Below are 22,911 nucleotides of genomic sequence, written 5' to 3' on the forward strand. Positions count from 1 at the left end.
TTCTCTGCATTTATTGACAGAATAAAATAGCCATCTCAAGCCAAGCTGTGTCCCTCAAGCATAGACTCGTCTCTGGCAGAAGTTATTAAGTTCACGTCTGCCTAAGTATTTCTGAGTATTTGACAAATACCTAGCTCCTGGGTAAACAGTGACTTTCCCAAGGGCAGAATTTCTGTATTTTTTTAGTCTAAAATACTTAGCACAGTCTTTATGTTAGCATACTATATACTATACACACCCCCACCCACCCACTGATACTATACTTATGAGCAGCCAACTGAATAAGTAACTTTTTATCACAGTTAGGTATATTTAATAACAAGGTACAGATTGACTGACAGCTTAAGCAAGTTTTAAAGTTGGCTTTGAACTGACAACTTACAGAATGACTCATGCTTAGTAGTAATGATGTTACAGAGTCACATGATCTGAACTCCATGACATGTGTCGGTAGTGTCTTCTACTTTATTCACAATTCTCTCTTAGTTGCCAAACCATGTAAACATTTAAAAGGTATAGTTCCTGTAACTACAGGGCATTCGGAATTCTCAACATTTCTACCGTGCCAAGAGAGTAATTTACAGAATTTAAAATTAATAGTCATTGGTGCTGCAGAGATGGTTCAGTGGTTGAGGGCGCTTGCTGCTCTTGTAGGGCAACTAGGTTCAGGTCCTAGCCCCTGTGTTGGAAGGCTCACAACCACCTATGACTCCAGCTCCAGAGAATTTGCCATCTGCTTCTGGCCTCCACAGGCAACTGCATGCCTGTGTATCACATAAATTCACAGAGGCAGTAAGGCAGGCAGACATGTATGTGCAAGCATGTGTGAGTGTGTGTGTGCATGTGCATGGATACACTAAATAAATACATTTTCAAAATTGATAATCTTTAAAACTTTGCTCAGTGGCATTCAACTCCCAGTAAATATACTATGGCACATACACTACTGTAAGAAGATTGGTTTTTCCCAGGAATGGTACAGAAATCCATTTCATCAAATGTCAGAGTTTACAACTGATAAAGCCAGATGGATAGGCATTTTAATATTCTGCCATTCATGACAAGGTGTGGCACAGTTTATCTGAGACATTGGGTCAGACATTCTACGCACACAGCCTTTGGAGAGAGGGGTACAGCCTGAGGGTTCTTGTGAGGGCAGAGGAAACAGGCTGGGCTCTCAGGCAGGAAAACTTGTGCTGAGGGCAACAAGACTGGCAGGAGAACTCACCAGTATTGCAGCCCCCATATGATAGCCACCAATATGGTGGGTCCCAGTATGGTGGCCTAAAGTCCAGAAAGATCTTAAAATCTGAGGGTCAGTGAATTGTCTCATCTAGTAAAAGCAGTTGCCACATGAGCTTGATGTCCTAAGTCCCATTCCTAGAACCCACAAAAGTTGTCCTCTGAGCTCCAGATATGTGCAGGGGCATTAAATTAAAAATAAGTAAAATTCCGAATTATTTTAGGAAATTTGATTGTGTCATATATCAAAAAAGCATCTACTATCTACCTTACTTTTCTTGAAAACAAAACCCAATAAAATCAGGGTCTGGAGAGATAGTGGAACAGTTAAAGGCACGCACTGTGCTTGCAGAGGGTCAATGTTCAGTTTCCAGCACCCTTGTCGGGTAGTTCACAATTGCCTGTAACTCCAGCTCTCAAGGATGTGATACCTTTAGCTTCTGCCTGCACGCACACGCACACGCACACGCACACGCACACGCACACACACACACACGCATACACACACACAGACCCATACATATGCATAATTTAAAAAAGAAATATTAACAAAACCAAATATTCACCAAAGGCCAACCCACACACTTTGCTCGCAATCTTCCACCCGGAGTAGAGTTTTTCCAAATTACTTTGTTTTTAAAGGAAATAGGAAGCTACAATTTTATGAAATTTGCCTCCTTAAACAGCATCACTCTGCCTACTGTTTCTCTGAGAACTTGAGATAGGGTTTATACTATCCAAACTTCCCACAGGAGGTGTACTCCACTAAATGGACAAGGTTGGTCTAAACCCAAGCACAAAGTGTCCCCTCTGCTGCACTATTGATCTGAATACAGTTACGAAATGCCACATGCTCCCTGCGGAGATGGATGAGAGATGGATCAGTGCTCTTACCACCCAGCGTGCTCACTCTGCTTCCCAATGTTCTTAGCTTTTAATGAACATTGAGTGTAGCTATTAACCTCACGGGCTGTGTCCTCCCTATAATGGACAGGAAATGAAATTCAAATCCCCATGCAAACAGTTTTATTCACTTAGTGCAAATTTAAACAAGATAAGTCTTCACACTTTTGACTTGGCATGGGGAATAAGGTCTGACAAGCCACTTAACCTCTGGGCACCTTCATTTCTATGAGTCCTGTTTAATACTGAATTACTTCATAAAATGTTGGACAGCTTAATAATCTAATGAGAATAAGAAATGAACACATTCAAAAATGTCTAAACTTGTAAGTGAAATGAGATCCAATACAAAGAAGATGGAAAAGATTAATAGCAAATGTCTAACAATTACTTACATTTTAACACCAATTATCTAAAAATTTGAAGTTAATATCTGCTTGATTTGGTTAATCAAATGTGATGGTTAGTTTTAATTGCCAACTTGGTACAACCTAGGATTGCTTAGGAAGAGAGTCTCAGTTTGAAATTGTTTTAATCAAGTTGGTTCGGGTCATTTCTGTGAGGGATTTTTCGTAATTGTGTTAACTGAGGTCTGAAGACTCACCTTGAATGTGGGCAGCACCATTCCCTAGGCTGGGGGACCAGAACTGTGTGAGAGTGGAGACAGGGAAGTTGAGTACAGACAGGCAGTACCAGCAAATGAGTACGAATATGCATACTTCTCTCTGCTCTTAACTGTGACACCATTGGCTGCTTCAAGCTCTTGTCACTGTGACTTCCCTGCTTGGATGGACTTAGACTTGGACTTGGACTTGAAAGCCAAATGAGTCTTTTTCTCCCCTAAGTGGTCATGTTATTTCAGCAAATCCACAGAAATGGGGGTTGGATACCAAAACATGACATTTGCACAATGTAAAAAGCAATTAACAACTAAAACCAAAAGCAGCAAGGCATGGCCATTCCAACCTGGGCAAAATAAAAGTTAATAACTATGACTTAAGGGGTATATGAAGAGAGGTTTTCCCTCATTTACAAACCAGCGATTATCAATCTGAAACTTCTATTTCTTATATTCAGGACTGTTTCACAGTTAAGTAAATTCCTGAGTGGGAAGTGTGCTTTTAAAACTGATTTGAAGGTCAACATTATAAACTTGCTCCTATAATTATACTCACAATCTATCATATTTTTAGGTAATAAAATGCTTTAGTGATAGTGTACATTGCAGTATACCATATGAATTTCAAACAATAAAAGACAAAGTGCTATTAAAATTTAATGTTAATATCTACATTTCATATAGTACATTTACTCAGGAGGACATGATGCTGAAACTCCTGGGGTGATTCAACACCTCTCTCCTTAGATGAGAGAAGTCAATTCATGGAAGAATTGTTGAAGCAATGTTGTCACTACATTGCTTTTCAAATTTCAGTATCAACTTCCCATAGAGATAAGGAATATGAACCAGTAGATGAAAACTAGGGCTGGCAAGATGGCTCAGTGAGTAATGGTGCTTGTGGCCAAGCCTGATGACCCATGTTTAATCTCTAGAACCCTTGGATGGTATGTGAGTATCAACTCCTGTAAGCTGTCCTCTGACCTCCACATACACATGCCTAGGTGCACACACATCCATAAATATGTTTTTAATTAGAATGTAATGGTTATGGGTAGAATTAAATTACAAACAATAATTGAAAGACAAGTGAACATTTTAAAATACCAGTATTGGTTAATAATTGAAGCTATCTATAATTTGTCTTATGCTATGTGAATATGCTAAGGAAAAGTGATAGAGACAATTGCTAACTAATTATAGGTAACATTTTATGGGCAATGCATTCTAGTTGCCATAGTTTCTTTATAAGGAGTTGGCCTCTATCAATCATGAGAATAATTACCCATTATGGTATGAAGAAATTGATGAATAAAAGGATAAATAAGGAACCACTTGGTGGGAATGTACCCCAGTTGGTAGATTACTAGCTTACCAAACATGAAGCCCTGGGTTCAGTCTCTAGTCCTGCATAAACTAGGTATGGTAGAACATGCCTGTAATCCCAGAACTCAGGAGGTGAAGGCAGGAACAGCAGAAATTCAAGATCATCTTCAACTATATAGCGAAATTGACACCAGCCTGGGCTATATGAGACCTGATCTCATAATAATAAATACTACCACTATTGATGATGATGATGACGGCGACCTATTCACTACATGAAGGCACAGGGGCAATGGGACATTTATAAAATGCTTACAATTGTTATCCTCAGAGCTTCTTCCACACTTAATATTAATAGTTAAAATTTTTTGTATAAAATTATATTTCCAAATCACCTTTTGTTACGAGCAGATTGAGGTAGAATTTACACACCACAAGGTTCACCTATTCAAAGCCTCTAGTCCCACTGGCATGGCAAGGCAGAGCATGATGGCTGATGGGAACAGATTTCTGTCCAGGATGATGGAATTTGGATTACTGTGAAAGGTATAGCACTTGTAAAATTCCTCAAGGACCCTGATTCTGTTGACTTCATTCTTACAGATGCTTTAGGAGGCGAGACTCCAGAGACAGATGACATTTCTATGCAGGGACGTAGAGAAAAGAAGCCAGGGAGAACATTCCAGCATTAGAAGAGGAGGCAGGGCTGCACATGGTAGAAGAGCTTGCATGCCAAGCACCTGGAAGGCCAAGGCACTGCGGGAATCCATTCTGGGTTACATAGGGAGTTCCAACCCAACCTGTGCATAGAAAAAGTAGTGGGGCCAAACCTGACCTAACTTAAACTGATGGCTGTCAATCTGTCTGCTAGGAACTAGTGGATTTCAGGAGAGTAAGAATGGAAATGTGCTAACTATTCAGGGGATCTTGAGATAGCAGAGTGGGGTAGGGGTCGTGGCTGGAACCAGCTGAGGGTGATAGAGAGGAAGGGAAGGGGAAGAACAGATACGTTTTGGATGTAGAAGAGAAATAATTTGTTTATGGGTTTGTGTGGTTCTAGAAACAGTGGGAATATAGAAGGAATACATGGAGCAAAGATACGGTCTGACAATTGTAGTACTCCCTCCCTCATGGACCACTGAACTGTGTAACCAATAAAGCACTGCAGAAATGACGGGCTGTGGCTTTCCAAGCTGTGTGTATGTATGTACGTACATATAATATATTTATTTATATTCTTCTCTCACATATTGCATCCCATTGCAACTTCCCATCCCTCTACTCCTCCTAGTATATGCCCTCCAACTCCCCTGTCCCTCAGATCCACTCCTCCTCCATTTCCCTTCAGAAAAGAGCAGGCCTCTCAGGGATATCAAGTGAACATAGCATAACAAGTTACAATAAGACTAGGCATAAACCCTCATATCAAGATTGGACAAGGTACCCTAGTAGGATGAAAGGGTCCCAGGAGCAGGCAAGAGTCAAAGACATTTCTTGTTCCCACTGTTAGGGGTCCAACAAGAACACCAAGCTATGTAACAATAACATATATGTAGAGGACCTAGCTAAACCCACACAGTGTCTGTGTTTGTCACTTCAGTCTCTGTGAGCCCCTATGAGCCCTGCTTAGTTTATTCTGTGGACCACGTTTTCACAGTGTCTTCTATCCCTCTGACTCCTACAATCCTTCCTCTTATTCTTCTGGAGGGTTCCTTAAGATCTGCCTAATGTTTGGCTGTGGGTCTCTGCATCTGCAGCAAGTGTTCTTAACTGCTAAGTCATCTCTCCAGTCCTGGGATTTAAGTTCAAATAACATCTCAAATGGAAAATTCCAGAAATCTCAGTGTTTCTGTGGAGCACAAAGGACCAGGCTACAAAATTAGACAAAACCCTGCACTGATAGTTCTCACTGCTCTTTATTTCAAAACCAAGTAGAAGAGTGTGTGAATTGTAACTAGAACTTTTTTGTTACAGCCTGACAGGCAGAAGAGAACCATCCATCAAAAACCTTCATGTCCTCTTTATATATTGGCCACAGCACTAAGTATCTGAATAGGCAATGTGGGACTTGCCAGGTCTATAGAAGAGCTCACTGAGTTTCTGGAAATTCAGTTCTTTTTACTTCTGCTTCTACTAAACTCATCGATGTGGAAAGCAAATTCATAGGCCACCACAGTTAATTTCAGAACACAAAGGGTTGTACACCAAAAGGATTTGCTTCTAATGCTAGTGAGAGACACATTCATAGTCTGAGATACTTGGTTCTGATGTTTAATAATCTTTTCATCTGGACCCAAAGAAAATGGGTTAATTGTATACCTACTCTGATGTCTATCAAAGGGACACAGTATATCATGTGGGCCATAATATTTTAATTATCTTTCAGTGAATTAGATAATAAGGTGAATGGTGGCCAGTTAAAGGTTCAGGTGGACAGCAGTGTCACAGGTCCTCCTGGATGTCTGTTTTGCTTTCCTGTCTCCACGGACAGTCACTAAATTAATCACACACATTGTTTATCTTGCCTGCCTACTCCAGAAACATAAAGCAAGCAGTTACGATTTAATTATAAGGAGGTTAGGGAAATAGGAGGGAGGAGATGGAACTTTTGGGGACTTTCAGAGGAGGATCCTGTGAAAAACACCTACGGTGTGAAATGCACCTACTGTGTGAAGGTGCCATGTTCCTATGTGCACGCCAATAGAATTAATCCTGATGCTTTCCTTGAAAGCAAGGATGAAATGAGTCTCTTGAATTCTGAAAAATGTTTAGGAAGAAACAGAGGGTGACATCATCCACTACAGTCACCCTCTTGGTTTCTTTTATGTTTATTTCCATGTATACACTTCCTGCTCACTCACTGTGTGCTCACTCACTGCCCACTGCTAGTTCCACCTGTTGGTTGTGATTCAGATACTTTGCTCTACTTATTTGTATTTGCACTCTTCTGGACTACAATGTTTCAAATAATTACATGTCTGGAAGGCTCTGAGTTTTCCAGGTGCTGAAGGAAGTGTTATAAAGATGGGTGGGACAGGAGGAACCTCTAAAATAGCCAGAGCAAGAGGGCTAAAGACATTGGTCTACCTGGATACCCACTCTCATGAGTATCCTTAGTTTTCCATCAAATGACACTGGAAATTCTATTTTCAAACAAAACTTTCATTTTTATTTATGAATATATATGCATGTTTGTGAATGTGAGTCCAGGTGTCTACAGAAGCCTTCTGTAGGCAACAAAATCTTTGGAGCTGGAGGTATAGGTGCTTGTGAGCTGCCTGGTGTGGGTACTTGGAATAAAATTTTAGTCCTCTTAAATAGCAGCAAGTGCTCTTAACAATGGAGCCATCTCTGTATCCCTATCATAGAGTATTTAGTAGATGTTTCTAGGTTGTAAGATGATCTGAGAGTGGATTTTATTGGCCAGTCTGTGATACCTTTTGATGGTTGCAATTTGGCTCTATCTCATAAAGGGAGACTTTTACCATGGTTCTGTGGGATTCCTGCTACTGTACAATGGAAGGTTGTGTATTAGGTGGTTATCCTGAGGATTAGCAAGCAAACCAGAGTGATAGAAGCTATGGTATTGCTAATAAGTAGTAGACATAGTATGAGAATTCTGGAGGAGAAGCAAGGGAAACTCATGACACTCTTTCCAAGGTTAGTAAGACAAAGACAGACCATGTCTTTTTGACTTCATTGTCTTTGTGATCACAAGGCCAACAGAAATACCTTAAGTTTGTTAAGTGAGCTGAGGTCTATATTTCTGTACAATAGATAATGATAATGGTAACAGTGTTTGGAGAGAAGGCTTCTCTCAGAAACCAACCAACATAGAAGTTAGGGGAGTAAGTCCCTTCAGAGTGTATTGATTATGCAACTGTTTATAAGTTGAAGGAAGACTGTCCTTGGATGATGTGTGTACAGTGTTAATGCCAACATCTGTGCATGATGCTGTAAAAGGTCAATTTGAGAAACCTCAACAACCTGTAATGTTCAAAGGGCACCTAAGGAACCAACAACAGTGATTGGTGATTAAGAAACAATGGTAAAACTCAGCCTTCACTTTCAATGGCACTTTTGAGAACCACTGTCTTCAGCCCCCTCACCACTACCTCATGATGCAGAGATGAAGGACAGCCCCTCCAGGCTATAGTATATTCACCCAGAAACTGCATTTTAATGAGAGTCTCACATTGGTTCCTGCACAGACTGAAAGTACACAACCTTGATCAAGGAGACTAAAGCCAGGTAAAAGTTGACTCATGTAAGTAATCTCTGTCTAAGGCGACTGATTAAAATAGTTCTTTGATAAACTGATTTCTTTTCCTTGAGTTTTCCCTACCTCTAGTAGGGAAGATCAGACACAGGGCCTTGGGTATGAACTCTTCAACCTCTAGTTTAAACACAGATATGAGGATGTAATGAATTTGGCAGAGACATCGGACATCTGCCTGTCACTCTTGTCACTCTCAGATATGGACACACTTTCTAATATGACTTGAGGCTCAGCCACCATCTCTTTAAGAAACACTATTTTATGGAATCCTAAGCAGTCTTTCATATAATCATTATTTTGAGTCTACTTTAAGTCCTGTGGACCTTCTCTAACATCTGGCCCCTAACATATTACCTTGAACATCTGACCCTTAATGTCTGACCATTAATGCTTGGTCCCTAATACCTGGGCCCTAATATCTGAACCCTTACATCTGGTTCCTTAATACCTGGGCCCTAATATTTGAATCCTAATATCTGTCCCCCTAACACCTGGGCCCTAACATCTGACTCCTTTCTTTGGAACTTACAAAAGTTGCTCTTAATAAGAACTTTGAAGGCATGAGTCTGTGTTACACCAAAGAGAAAGCATCCAGGTTTAAGACTCTCCAGGCAGCTAGGTTTTTCTTTTTTTTTAATTAGGTATTTTCCTCGTTTACATTTCCAATGCTATCCCAAAAGTCCCCCATACCCATCCCCCCAATCCCCTACCCACCCTCTCCCCCTTTTTGGCCCTGGCGTTCCCCTGTACTGGGGCATATAAAGTTTGCAAGTCCAAAGGGCCTCTCTTTCCAGTGCTGGCTGACTAGGCCATCTTTTGATACATATGCAGCTAGAGTCAAGAGCTCCGGGGTACTGGTTAGTTCATATTGTTGTTCCACCTATAGGGCTGCAGTTCCCTTTAGCTCCTTGGGTACTTTCTCTAGCTCCTCCATTGGGGGCCGTGTGACCCATCCAATAGCTGACTGTGAGCATCCACTTCTATGTTTGCTAGACCCCGGCATAGTCTCACAAGAGACAGCTATATCTGGGTCCTTACAGCAAAATCTTGCTAGTGTATGCAATGGTGACAGCGTTTGGAAGCTGATTATGGGATGGATCCCTGGGTATGGCAGTCTCTAGATGGTCCACCTTTTCGTCTCAGCTCCAAATTTTGTCTCTGTAACTCCTTCCATGGGTGTTTTGTTCCCATTTCTAGGAAGGGGCAAAGTGTCCACACTTTGGTCTTCGTTCTTCTTGAGTTTCATGCGTTTAGCAAATTGTATCTTATATCTTGTGTATTCTAAGTTTTGGGCTAATATCCACTTATCAGTGAGTACATATTGTGTGAGTTCCTTTGTGATTGGGTTACCTCACTCAGGATGATGCCCTTCAGGTCCATCCATTTGCCTAGGAGTTTCATAAATTCATTCTTTTTAATAGGCAGCCAGGTTTAATTAATACAACGATAAACACAATGCCCATTGATTTTCTGACTGGTTAAACACTTCAGTAGCATGAATATTGAGGCATTTGTATGTTTGACATGATGGTTTGCCCTCAAGTTCTTGCTTATCAAACCATAATGGTTAAAGTTATCAATAATTAATGTTTGTTGAGTATTTATTAACCACTTCTCCTCCCTCCCATGCTAGTCTATTGCTATGTTTTCAAGGCTTTGTCTGTAGGATTTCACTCAGTTTGCAAATGTGGAGAGTGAGGATTGGTAAGTTTAACAAACTGCACCAAACTGAGGAAAACCCAGAGCAGTGGGGCCCCAGATCAAAGCTGGGCCTGCCTGCCATCTTGGGAGATATTCAGACAAAACTCTGCAGACCAGTTGTGTTTCTGCATAAGGTCAGACCTCACATCTGAGCATCATTTTGCACCTCTCCTTTTCCCTCAGGTGTTCTTGTGACCTTAGCCTTGGCTGACTCGATTGATACAGACACAGGGACTGCAGAAGCACACCTCTAGTGCTCCTGAGGGTTTTTCCCGAGTGGATTAAGGAAGCAGGCAAGACCAACCCTGAATGTGGGGAACAAAGCCAGCTAGCTTAGACATTTTCTCTCTCTGCTTCCTGGCAGTCATGATGTGAGTTTTCTGCTTTATCATGCTTGCCCACCATGGTAGCCTGAATCCTTTGCAATCTGAGTCTAGATAAGCCTTTCCTTCCTCACTCACATTACTTAAGTCTAGGGTTTTGTCAGGATAGTAAGGGTCTTCTGGTACCTGACTCCACACAACAGGTATTATATTTGTAGCAATTGTAGCAATTTCTACATAGTGAATTTGAAAGGTGATTCATGTCAATCAGAAAGACAAAATATATTGCCTCAAACAGAGTGAGCAAAGATAGGGAGAAAGTTATTTTATCTTTTAATTAGAAGCTGATGAGTTCATTTGGTTAGGACAGAAAGTTATTCCCCAAAGCAGCCAGTGCTTAGGTCCTAGTCAACTCTGTTTTGTTGACCTGACTCCATCTGAGCGGCTCACCAGTCACACTCAGACACTTTGACCACAAGGCAAATTATGTAAGAACAACACAGGCTGTCTAGGTCAGTGGCTTGAAGCAGTGTTCCACAGCCAATTAATTTTAACAATGTTTTATGAGGCAAATGGGCAGAATAACAACATGCAAAAGAGCCAGCCAGAGGACTGCTTTTAAGTATACAGCTTCAATTCTTGAGAGACTCTTACTCCTCATTTTCTATATTAATTGTTACTTATGTAACATAAGAAGGGGATGTTTCTTGAAGACACGTTGAAATTGAAAAAGGGAGGAATGTGTGCCAGATTGTCACATACCTGTAACTTCCTCCACTCCAACTAATTCTTTGGAAATTCTGGGAAGTCCTTTATCCCTTGTATGGTGACAGAAACATTCTATTTCTATTAGTACCTTGTTTGAGAACTTGCAAGGTATGTTAAAGACTCACTTTAGGGTTGGAGAGAGGGCTTAGCTCTTCCAAAGGACTTGCGTTTAGTTCCCAGCACATGCATTGTGCAGACACTTGCAACTCCAGCTGTGGGGATCTGTTGCCCTTTTCTGGCCTCTTGGGGAACCTGTCACACACATGTACACACACACACACACACACACACACACACACACACACACACACACACACAATTATTTAACTTTACAGTAACCCTTTACCTGTAGTTACCAAGCATTGATTTCCTAGAAAGAAGCTAATGTTTAGAGGGTTTCTATGCTAATTGCTCAAACTCATATATAAGAAATGATCAAGCTTTCTGCATCATGTGACTCTCAAATCTTTCATCCCCTTCTAGTTTAAAATATCACCAAGGTGCTCAGCTGCAATGGTGAAGGACTTCGGGGTTCAATGTACTATTTACAACTTCTTTCGCACAAATACATATATTAGTTTATACTAATGTTTTCTGAATATACAATGACAAATCCAATCCTGTTACAATATAAAGCCTGATGGGGCTTCTGTCATATAAGATATATAATCCAAGTTATTCCCCTATGCTACTACATATACCTTCCTAAAAATACAAGTGTAAAGTGTAAAATGGCAACAATTGCTGAATTATGTAGTTGAAGTGGGTAGATTAGATGACAAGTGAACAATATCAAAGTCAAATTAACAATTTTCTTGCTCAGAGTATTGAGTCCCAGTGGCTATGAAATGTTAATTAACTGATCTTGGACTACTTTTTGATGATAGAATCTCAGGATTTAGGGCTACTGCTTTTGTATTGGGTATGAAATTATGAACACACAATTAATAAGCTTATGATCAAAGCTAATGAAAATTTTACTGGCAGCATTCCTAATGCAACTGTTTCAAAAATGTTAAAATCTCAAGTTTTATATTTTTGGATACATATTTCCTTGTCTAAAACTGGTAGATTTTTTTGTTTCCTTTTTGGTTTTATTGAGATAGGGTCTCACTATGAAGTTCTGTCTGTCCTATGTAGACCAGGCTGGCCTTGAACTCAGAGTTTCACCTGCCCCTGTCTCCCAAGTGCTGGGGCTATAAGTGAGGCCCACTACACCTGGATTGGTACTTTTTTTTTTTTTTTAAAGTAAATACAATTGCTCCAGTTTCCTTACTGTTGCTGTGATAAAACATTCTGATCAGAAGCAACTGAAATGAGGAAATGATGTATTTGTCTACATCACAGTCCATTATTGATGGAGTCATGGCAAGATCTTGAAGCAGAAACCATGGAGGAAAACTGTTGGCTCATTCACAAGCTCATACTCAGGTACATGCTAGGCCTAGTGCCTCAATGTGCAGTCAAGACAATCCTCCACAGACAGGCCCACAGGCTAATCTGATGTAGAAAATTCCTCAACAGAGGCTTCTCCTCTCAGATGATCCTAGGGTGTGTCAAATTGATAATGAAGGGTCTATAATACAGTCAATAATCCAATAGATTTTAGTAAGTCTCTATAACAGCAAATACTGGGACAGGCTGCCAGTAAGTATTCCTTAATATGGATCTGAAACATTAGTTCCTCTGGGCTGTGCCAGGTGGAGGGGGGAGGCGCACCTTTCCCCACTCCCTGATATTTTGAGACAATGTGCTCTCCCCTGCTTGTATAGGTAAGGACAGAAAAACAAAATGATGAGCATGCCCCAAATACCACAGATGGGCATGTCCTCCATGGCTATTTTTCTTGCTCCTCTGAATTAAGAGGGCCTTAAGTAGTTACTAAGTAATGTGAATAGTTCATTATAGTATTGAGTTATTTCTATAGTTTGTTATAATCCATATAGAAATACTACTGTATTAGAGGACGTCTTTTCTGAGGATTTAACACCAGAAGAATCATACATGGTTGTCTGAGATGGATAGTAGGATGAGAAGCTCAGGCATGAGAGCAGCCATGATGGAGACCGATGAGGACATGAAGGAATCAATGCTGACCTAACTCTGTTGGTTTAGGTCACTAGATGAATATCATGCCAAGAGCTACAACAGGAAGCATGGAGAAGAAACAGGGTTGGACCAGGGGTTGGGACAGGGGTCAGACTGAGAATTCTACTGCTGACTATGTAACATTTTAGATGTCCCAAGGGAGCTTCGGGATGGCTGGAGAGTACAGGAAATAGGCCCATGGAAAGAGATGCTACCTGGGGAACCTTAGTTGCTCGTAGACTGAGTGCTCTTTTTTGATGACATCAAGTTTACATTTTAGCAAGGCTGAGAAGCAGTGGTTCAAGGATCATGGGCTCTGAGTTGGTCCTACCACATCAGTCAATCTTATAAGATGGCTAAATACTTTTCTAAGCTGCTTCTGAATAAGACAAACCCTTTCTATTTCTCTCAGCACAGTCAAATTCCTTGAGGGGCCCACTGGGCCCTGTAAACTCACCCTTACCAGTGTCTCCAAGCTTATTTCTTGCTATGCTCTGACTTTTCTTCTCTCAAACGCACCATGTATTGACTCTATTTCCATTGTGTTCTTTACCTGGGGAGATTTTGGTCCTATTTCTTCTTTGTCAATGAAGTGTTCCTTCACTGACGCCTCCTTGAAAGGTGTGGTGTCTCTACCTCATGTTTGATTTAGAAGTATCTCCAGACACTTGCTATCAGCCTACCCTGATATGGCAACTGTCTACCAACAGCAGTGCTTGTAATTTACTTCCATAGTCTTGTTCCAGGAAAGGATTTGGCTAATATCTTTTTTTTTTACCACCTCAAACTGATTGAGATAGAAGCCACTTAGTGTTCCCTGGCTCACTATCCACGTGCTGACTGAAGAAGACTTCTCCTAGGCTTTGTGTTCAAGGATAGTTGTCAGTTGATGGTCCCGTTACAACCTCTATGTGTAGATGGGATCCTCAAACAACATTTACAGACACAGTTAACCTAAGGCTGTGTTTCTCTGACTCTCTCTACTATTGAATTTGCACTTGCTGAGAGGAGTGGTCCTGATGAAAAGCCTTCCTATTGACTTTGACTGAGTGCTGGCTGTACTTTAACCACACCTACCTATAGGTACTATTTCCAAATAGTACCTGTTGGAGACAAATAGCTTCCTCGGGTGTTGTTCACTGTGGGGAAAAAATTCTCACAGACTATTCCAGCCTCTGCATATCTCTACAGGTGGAGTGCATACCATGACATTGTAAAAAAAAAAAAAAAAAAAAAAGTGTTCTTCGGAACTTTTAAATACTTTGTGACCTTCATCTTTGACCATGTAGTAAAGTAATATGCATTAGAACTAAGCTAAACACAAAAATCCAGGTTTTACAATGTTATTTTTTTACATATATTTTAGAAAATATGATAAGTTTTGGACTTACCCTCTAGAGCATATTTCATATCGAGAGCAAAAAGAGACCACATGATTTCTGCACTTATCTTCCCCATGTTTAGTTCTTGTGGAAACCTAAAACAAAACACATCGTGTTAGGGTATCAAAAATAATGGCATCCCTGAAAGTCCAAAATGTCTCATTCTATCCATAACTACAGCTGTTATTACACAGCCCACGCACAATCATGTATACTTTCATTTATATAATTTATTTCTACTGACTTTAATAAGCTGGGAGTTAGGATACATACCAAAGTATAAGCTGGAAAATATTAGTAGGTGTGGGGAAAATAAGCATTATTATATTGGTACCAAAGTAGCAGAGCCAAGAGATTCCCATGATGTCCCTGTGAAGTGTTTAGGTCAGAACAGCTCTATCTGTCTTACCAAGTACTGTCTTCTACCCATTCATCTTGAGGGTAGATAAAGTGAACCCAAACAACAGATACCACATAACACTAGAGAGACCCAGCACACACACACACACACACACACACACACACACACACACACACACACATTTGTGATGCACGTGACATACCAAAGCATAGAGATTTCTGTTTTCTAAACCAAATGTAGAAAGATTAACTCTGTAAATTAATTCTGCTGAAGCTAAAGAGCATTCCCTAAGCACACAGGATGTTGCTCTGACCTTGAGTAATACAACACATGTACACTTATTCTAATTACACTTTCCACACAAAGAATAGTATATACTTCGTTGATACCCCTGGCTGAAAAACATACATTAGATTTTTCATAATATCTACTCATATGTTAAAACATACATTTATAGGTTTATTTACCATAACTTAAACTTAGAATGGAACTCTTACCATGAAAAAAATTAATAAACACATACATATATAAACTAGTCCTCAGCCTTCAATATATTTTATAAATATGAAAATAATCATAGACAAATTATTTTAAGAGGTTTTATTTGTACATGGGTGCTGATACCACTTAGTCTGTGTTGTATTAATTTTTTATGTTGCAAGCTAGCAGAAGTAAAATTATTAATGACATAATGAGTGTTTTGGGCTCATGGGGGGAAAAATAGATAATTATATTTAATTAAATTTAATATTTGAATCAGAACTAAAGTAAGAGTGTATCAGGTCCTAGTGCCTGAACAAAAGGACAAAAATAAAATTACACATTAAATACATCTTATATATATATCACTTCAAGCATCTCCAGTAAAAAAATCTGAATTTAATGCCTTTTAAAGATTTATTTTAATTATGTGTATGTGTATATCTGTCTGTGTGTGTGTTTGTGCATGTGCATGCAGGTGCCCACAGAGGCCAGAAGAGGATGCTAGATTTCTCTGGAGCTGGAGCTACTGCAGTTGTGAGCCATCTATTGTGGATGTTGGGAATCAAACTCAGGTCCTCCGCAGGAGCAGAAAGTGCTCTCAACCATGAAGTACTTCTCCAGCATCCACCAGATGCTATCTCACAATACATACAAGACAATTAACATTATCATCAAAAAGGTTTATTGAGAAAATGCAAGGTTAGTTTGACATTCACAAACTAAACAATGTAATTTACCAATCAATGGACTGAATGGGAAAAAAAATGATAGTCACTGCACCAGATGCAGGAAACATATGTGGCAAACTCCAACATCTACTCATGTATAGTAAATCTTTTCTTAAAACTAAAAGTAGAAGAATGCGAATTGATCCATACTTATCTCCTTGTACTAAGGTCAAATCTAAGTGGATCAAGGAACTTCACATAAAACCAGAGACACTGAAACTTATAGAGGAGAAAGTGGGGAAAAGCCTTGAAGATATGGGCACAGGGGAAAAATTCCTGAACAGAACAGCAATGGCTTGTGCTGTAAGATCGAGAATTGACAAATGGGACCTAATGAAACTCCAAAGTTTCTGCAAGGCAAAAGACACCGTCAATAAGACAAAAAGACCACCAACAGATTGGGAAAGGATCTTTACCTATCCTAAATCAGATAGGGGACTAATATCCAACATATATAAAGAACTCAAGAAGGTGGACTTCAGAAAATCAAATAACCCCATTAAAAAATGGGGCTCAGAACTGAACAAAGAATTCTCACCTGAGGAATACCGAATGGCAGAGAAGCACCTGAAAAAAATGTTCAACATCCTTAATCATCAGGGAAATGCAAATCAAAACAACCCTGAGATTCCACCTCACACCAGTCAGAATGGCTAAGATCAAAAATTCAGGTGACAGCAGATGCTGGCGTGGATGTGGAGAAAGAGGAACACTCCTCCATTGTTGGTGGGATTGCAGGCTTGTACAACCACTCTGGAAATCAGTCTGGCGGTTCCTCAGAAAACTGGATATAGTACTACCGGAGGATCCAGCAATACCTCTCCTGGGCATATATCCAGAAGATGCCCCAACGGGTAAGAAGGACACATGCTCCACTATGTTCATAGCAGCCTTATTTATAATAGCCAGAAGCTGAAAGGAACCCAGATGCCCCTCAACAGAGGAATGGATACAGAAAATGTGGTACATCTACACAATGGAGTACTACTCAGCTATTAAAAAGAATGAATTTATGAAATTCCTAGCCAAATGGATGGACCTGGAGGGCATCATCCTGAGTGAGGTAACACATTCACAAAGGAACTCACACAATATGTACTCACTGATAAGTGGATATTAGCCCAAAACCTAGGATATCCAAGATATAAGATACAATTTCCTAAACACATGAAACTCAAGAAAAATGAAGACTGAAGTGTGGACACTATGCCCCTCCTTAGAAGTGAGAATAAAACACCCTTGGAAGGAGGTACAGAGACAAAGTTTGGAGCTGAGATGAAAGGATGGACCATGTAGAGACTGCCATATCCGGGGATCCATCCCATAATCAGCTTCCAAATGCTGACACCATTGCATACACTAGCAAGATTATGCTGAAAGGACCCTGATATAGCTGTCTCTTGTCAGAGTATGCCTGGGCCTAGCAAACATAGAAGTGGATGCTCACAGTAGGCTATTGGATGGATCACATGGCCCCCAATGAAGGAGCTAGAGAAAGTACCCAAGAAGCTAAAGGGATCTGCAACCCTATAGGTGGAACAACATTATGAACTAACCAGTACCCCGGAGCTCTTGACTCTAGCTGCATATGTATCAAAAGATGGCCTAGTCGGCCATCACTGGAAAGAGAGGCCCATTGGACACGCAAACTTTATATGCCCCAGTACAGGGAACGCCAGGGCCAAAAAAGGGGAGTGGGTGGGTAGGGGAGTGGGGGTGGGTGGCTATGGGGGACTTTTGGTATAGCATTGGAAATGTAAATGAGCTAAATACCTAATAAAAAATGGAAAAAAAAACCCTAAAAGTCAATAATATTTATTCTTGGTTTTCCTACTAAACATCAGTGAAGTTCTGAAATTCTGCAAAAGAAGCAGGGTAAAGAAGAAAAACTGACAGGGAGAGAAGAGGGCTGCATTTGTAGATGCCATGACAATCTGCATACAGAATGCTCAACATGCCACCAACAAACCATTTGGCACTGGGTGAGGTGGCAGGGGTTATAATCCTGGTCCTGGGAAGGCCGAGGAGGGAAGACTGCAAGTCTAGATCAGCCTGGGCTAATATAGTAAGACTCTGTCTCAAAACTAAGAAGAAAGAACACCCTAAACAAAATTAAAGCAACCCAAACTTTACTCATTGAAAGAGCCTAACCAATTACTATAAAAAGCCATCATAAGAAAGCTCCAAGGTCATAATCTATGTATTTGTGTATACCAGTAATAAACCATTGGAATCTAAATTTGAATAACAGCATCACTTACAATAACAGCAAGAAGTGCTGAGTACCTAGCTATACATCTAGGTATCTGTACATAATATCCATGCAATGAAAATACAAAGTATTAAGAAGACCCCACAGGTCTTTCTGGGCTTAGGTGGGCTTTTGTTCCTGTTTTCTACTCCTGTGAGGACATGGTGTGCAGAAACACAATTACAATTAAAATGGATATACTGCAGCTACAAGGGTAAATTAGTGAACACGAACTTAGGATATAGACCACCAGGGTATGGCCATTCATAGCTTATCTGGGAAAAAAAAGATGGACTGTGCCTGTGTGAGAAGGAAGAAGCTATGCACAGCAGCTGGAGGCTGCAGAGTTTGTAGCAAAGATTCCACAAGTGACTTCAGAAATATTGCCTTAAATCTGGAAGCTTGAATCAGAAAACTGTAAGACACAGACTCTAGCAATCAATTGTGACTTCACGCAGTTTTCATAGTCAAGGCTCAATTCCAATCTTTAAAAAAATTGACTTAAAGGAGAGTACAGACACTGTGGAATCTTAAATCTGCGAAATGCCAATACAAATGAAATCTTCAACTAAAACAGAGCTATAATGGAAAAATACACACAACCTACATAAAACTGGCAATATTAATATGAAAAGAAGTGTTCTGAGTCGGAGGGTTAGAGAAAGAAGAAGCTGATGAGCAAGTAACTTAAAAAAGAAAAAAAAAAAACCAAAAAAACAAAAAACCAAACAACCCACCCATCCAAGACTGGAGAGATGGCTCAACAGTTAAGAGCCAATATTGCTCTTGAGGGGGAGCAGAGTTCAGCTCCCAGTGCCTACATCAAGTGGCTCACAACCACTGGTTAACTCCTGCTCCAGAGGATGGAAGTCCCTCTTCTGGTTTCTGTGGGTGCTGTACTCAAATGTGTACTTACTCTCCCCCAACCCCCACCCAAAAGTAAAAACACGGGGAAAGAAAGGTATACTGTATCAACATTCCAAGATGTTTAAACAAAATGATGGTGAGATACATTGTCTCAGACCACAAGCGGTAACAAACTGTAAGCATGCTATCATAGCTGCCACCAGTTCTCTCTACAGGGCTTTGCTTCCTACACAGGGCAGACACCTGAGCTCCCACACTGCATCCTGATGTCTGCCTACTGGCTCCATCACCCTCGCGTTACCTGATACAGTGGAATAAGATTCAGACGTTAAGGAGAAGACAGAGCTGCTGCTGGTGGTAAGGTTTTAAGTGCGTAATTCCATGATTTCATCTCGACACAGGCTTTAACTTATCTAGAGTTGTTTTCTATGTATGTGTGTGTGCGTGCGTGTGCATATGTGTGTGTGTGTGTGTGTGTGTGTGTGTGTATGTGTGTGTGTCCTGTGTGTGAGAGAGTCTATGGAGACTTTTAATTATGAAAGTGTGTTGAACTTCTGCAGCTGGAGTTACAGGCAGTTGTGAGCTATCAAAAATGCTGCTGAGAACAGAACCTGGGTTATCTAGAAGAGCATTTTGTGTTCTAAACCGCTGAGCTGTCTCTTCCACCCTTTAATGGGATATTTTAAGTCAAAGTAATGTCATAGGTAAGAAGGACTTTCTCTGCTCTGGGAAGAGGTTGTGTGGCAGGTAAGAAGTGCCATTGGTACATACAGAGAGCAGGGACATTTGTGTTTTAGGAGACACATAATCCAGGAGGAAGACTTGCTGTCTCTCCCAGTCACCTCTGCTGTCATTTTGCTGATGCTGCTCAGTGACATTCCTCCATCACTCTCTGCTCTTCATCTCTACTCTGAAGACACCCAGGACTCACCACTGCATTGCCCTTTCCTAGGAATGCTTCCACTCCCAAGGCAATGTACTCTAACTTCATGTATGTACTTGTATCTTGTTAATCTGTCTCCCTGCAGGGACCCCAGAGGAGAACATGGAAGAACACACGTCCTATGCTTCTGACACTAGCATCTCTCTATCACAAAGCACTGGCACGTCTGTACGTGTGAACTCTCTTGAATATGCTTGAGGAAACCATAGCCTGAGGTAAATAGTAGCTTACAGTTTCCAAAATTATTTTGTTGTTGTTGTTTCTTTCTATCTTGGAAAGAAAAGAAAAATGCATAATTATGAGTAAAAAATCAAATAGATGAAAAAAGAAATTCATCTTCCGAAGAAGAGCCACTCTACTTTCCCTATGGGTTTTTCTCAGTGGCTTCCGTCTCTTGATTTCATTTTTTTTTTCCAAGACAGGGTTTCTCTATGTACTGCTGGCTGTCCTGGAACTCACTCTGTAGACCATGTTGGTCTCAAACTCAGAGATCTGCCTGCCTCTGCCTCCTCAGTGTTGGGATTAAAGGCATGTACGACCACCACGTGGCAGTTTCAATTTTTAGTATTAAAGATTTGTTTTTATGATTTTTAATTATGTGTATACGTTGTCACTGTATGGCTGGGTACACGTGAGTGTGGTGCCCTGTGAGGCCTGATGACGGCATCGACTCTGGAGTTACAGGTAGTTATGAACTTCCGGACATGGATGCTGGGAACCTAACTTGGGTGCGGCGAATACTCTTAACCATTGAGCCATCTCTCCAGCCCCAATTTTGTTTTTTTCAGAAGTCCTAAAGCAATTACGATGCCCATGATACTTCTCTTTGAATTGCTTTCTTTATAAATTTTGAAAATATATTATCTTGCTTTGGCACCAAATTTTTTATGTTGAATTCACCATACATTTCCAGAACGGAGGAAGATATTTTAAAAGCAGAAGTTTTTCTTCCAATACATTCTGCAGTTGATTATTTCCCTCTTTGATTTGGGATAGAGATGGAATCTAAACATTTGCAGTTTAACGTATTCTGGCTGTTTTCTCTAGCAAACAATAGCAGTAAAATCCATTGGCTAAATCTCAGCATGATCCAAAAGGCAGAGATTTGATTTTTCCTCTGCTGCTTAGCTAATTTACCCAGTAGAATAATTATTGGTCTCTTTCATCTCACTGCCTCATCTGTCAAGGGAGAGTGATAGCAACAGTGTAACACATGAGCTTGCATAGGGCCACTGTGAGGGTTAAGTGAGCTTTTATACCTACATGTTTCATACACTCACTTGATCACCAAAAGTAGCCAACAAATGTTTATTGCTATTGGCAATAAAATCCTAACCATAAATAAGACATAAAGGAAAATATTATTATCTATTAACTTTTAATTATTTGGAAAATAGTTATCACAGAAAGTGAACTTAAATTATTTTTATTTTTGCTTGTTTTGGTCTTCAGATAAACATAGGAGGATAATATAATTAATGGCAATAAACTAGATTGCAGAAGAAGTTTTTATGTCTTTAGGAGTAAACAGATTTTAAGACTTCAAAACTCCCAGCAGACACAACAACATTTATATCCTAATTAGAAATAGTTCCAGCTGGGCGGTGGTGGTGCATGCCTTTAATCCTAGCACTTGGGAGGCAGACGCAGGCGGATTTATGAGTTCGAGGTCAGCCTGGTCTACAAAGTGAGTTCCAGGACAGCCATGGCTATACAGAGAAACCCTGTCTCAAAAACCAAAAACCAAACAGAAAGAAAGAAAGAAAGAAAGAAAGAAAGAAAAGAAGAAAGGAAGAAAGGAAGAAAGGAAGAAAGGAAGAAAGGAAGAAAGGAAGAAAGGAAGAAAGGAAGAAAGGAAGAAAGGAAGAAAGGAAGAAAGGAAGAAAGGAAGAAAGGAAGAAAGGAAGAAAGGAAGAAAGGAAGAAAGGAAGAAAGGAAGAAAGGAAGAAAGGAAGAAAGGAAGAAAGAAAGAGAGAGAATTCCAAAACAGGACTGAAAGAGAGGTATCTACTCTCCACACATTTCCTGACTTGAGGTTTGGCATTAATAGTTAGCTTGAATCAGCCTATTATCACCTTGGAGGAGAATCTAAGTGAGGGACCATCTGTATCAGTTTGGCCTGTAAGCAAGTCTATGAGTGATTGTTTTAACTGTTATGGGAAGATCCAGCCCAGAATGAGCAACACCATCCCCTAGCCAGAGAGTCCTGGACTGTTTAATAACATTAGAGAAAAAAATGGAGCCGAGCACAAAAGAGCAAGTAAGTGAGCACACACACATTTGCTTCTCTCTGCTCTTGGCTGTGATTATGATATTTAACCAGCTCTTTGAAATTCCAGTCCCCTTGACTTCTTGGCTATCACGGGCTGTAACCTGGAATTGGAAGGTAAAACAACCCCCTTTCTTCACTCAGATACTCCTGTCAGGACATTTTATCAAAGCAACAGAAATGAAACGAGAACACTGATTTTACCATGTAGAAGTTATTATGTATATTCTTAAAAGTTAAATCTAAACCTAAATTATATATCAAATATTCATGTATATGTGTGTGTATGTGTGCATGGTGTGTATGTATACATATGCATATTTAAGTGACTGTACTTAGACTAATCTGAGGATTTCTATATACAAATTAAATTCTCCC

The 22,911-nt window shown here is 40.2% G+C and overlaps 1 protein-coding gene across 7 annotated transcripts in view; it reads right to left on the bottom strand.

The window, feature by feature from the left end:
* The window catches only part of Unc13c (unc-13 homolog C), a 528,734-nt gene that overhangs the window by 135,087 nt on the left and 370,736 nt on the right, over positions 1-22,911 (bottom strand). For all 7 annotated transcript variants that reach the window (XM_006510931.4, XM_006510934.4, XM_006510932.4 and 4 more), the window contains one exon: positions 14,641-14,726. In XM_006510931.4, coding sequence (XP_006510994.1) covers positions 14,641-14,726 — 86 coding nt within the window. The remainder of the gene's footprint in view (positions 1-14,640; positions 14,727-22,911) is intronic.

The sequence above is a fragment of the Mus musculus genome, chromosome 9 (genome assembly GCF_000001635.26).
Source record: "Mus musculus strain C57BL/6J chromosome 9, GRCm38.p6 C57BL/6J".
NCBI lineage: Eukaryota > Metazoa > Chordata > Mammalia > Rodentia > Muridae > Mus > Mus musculus.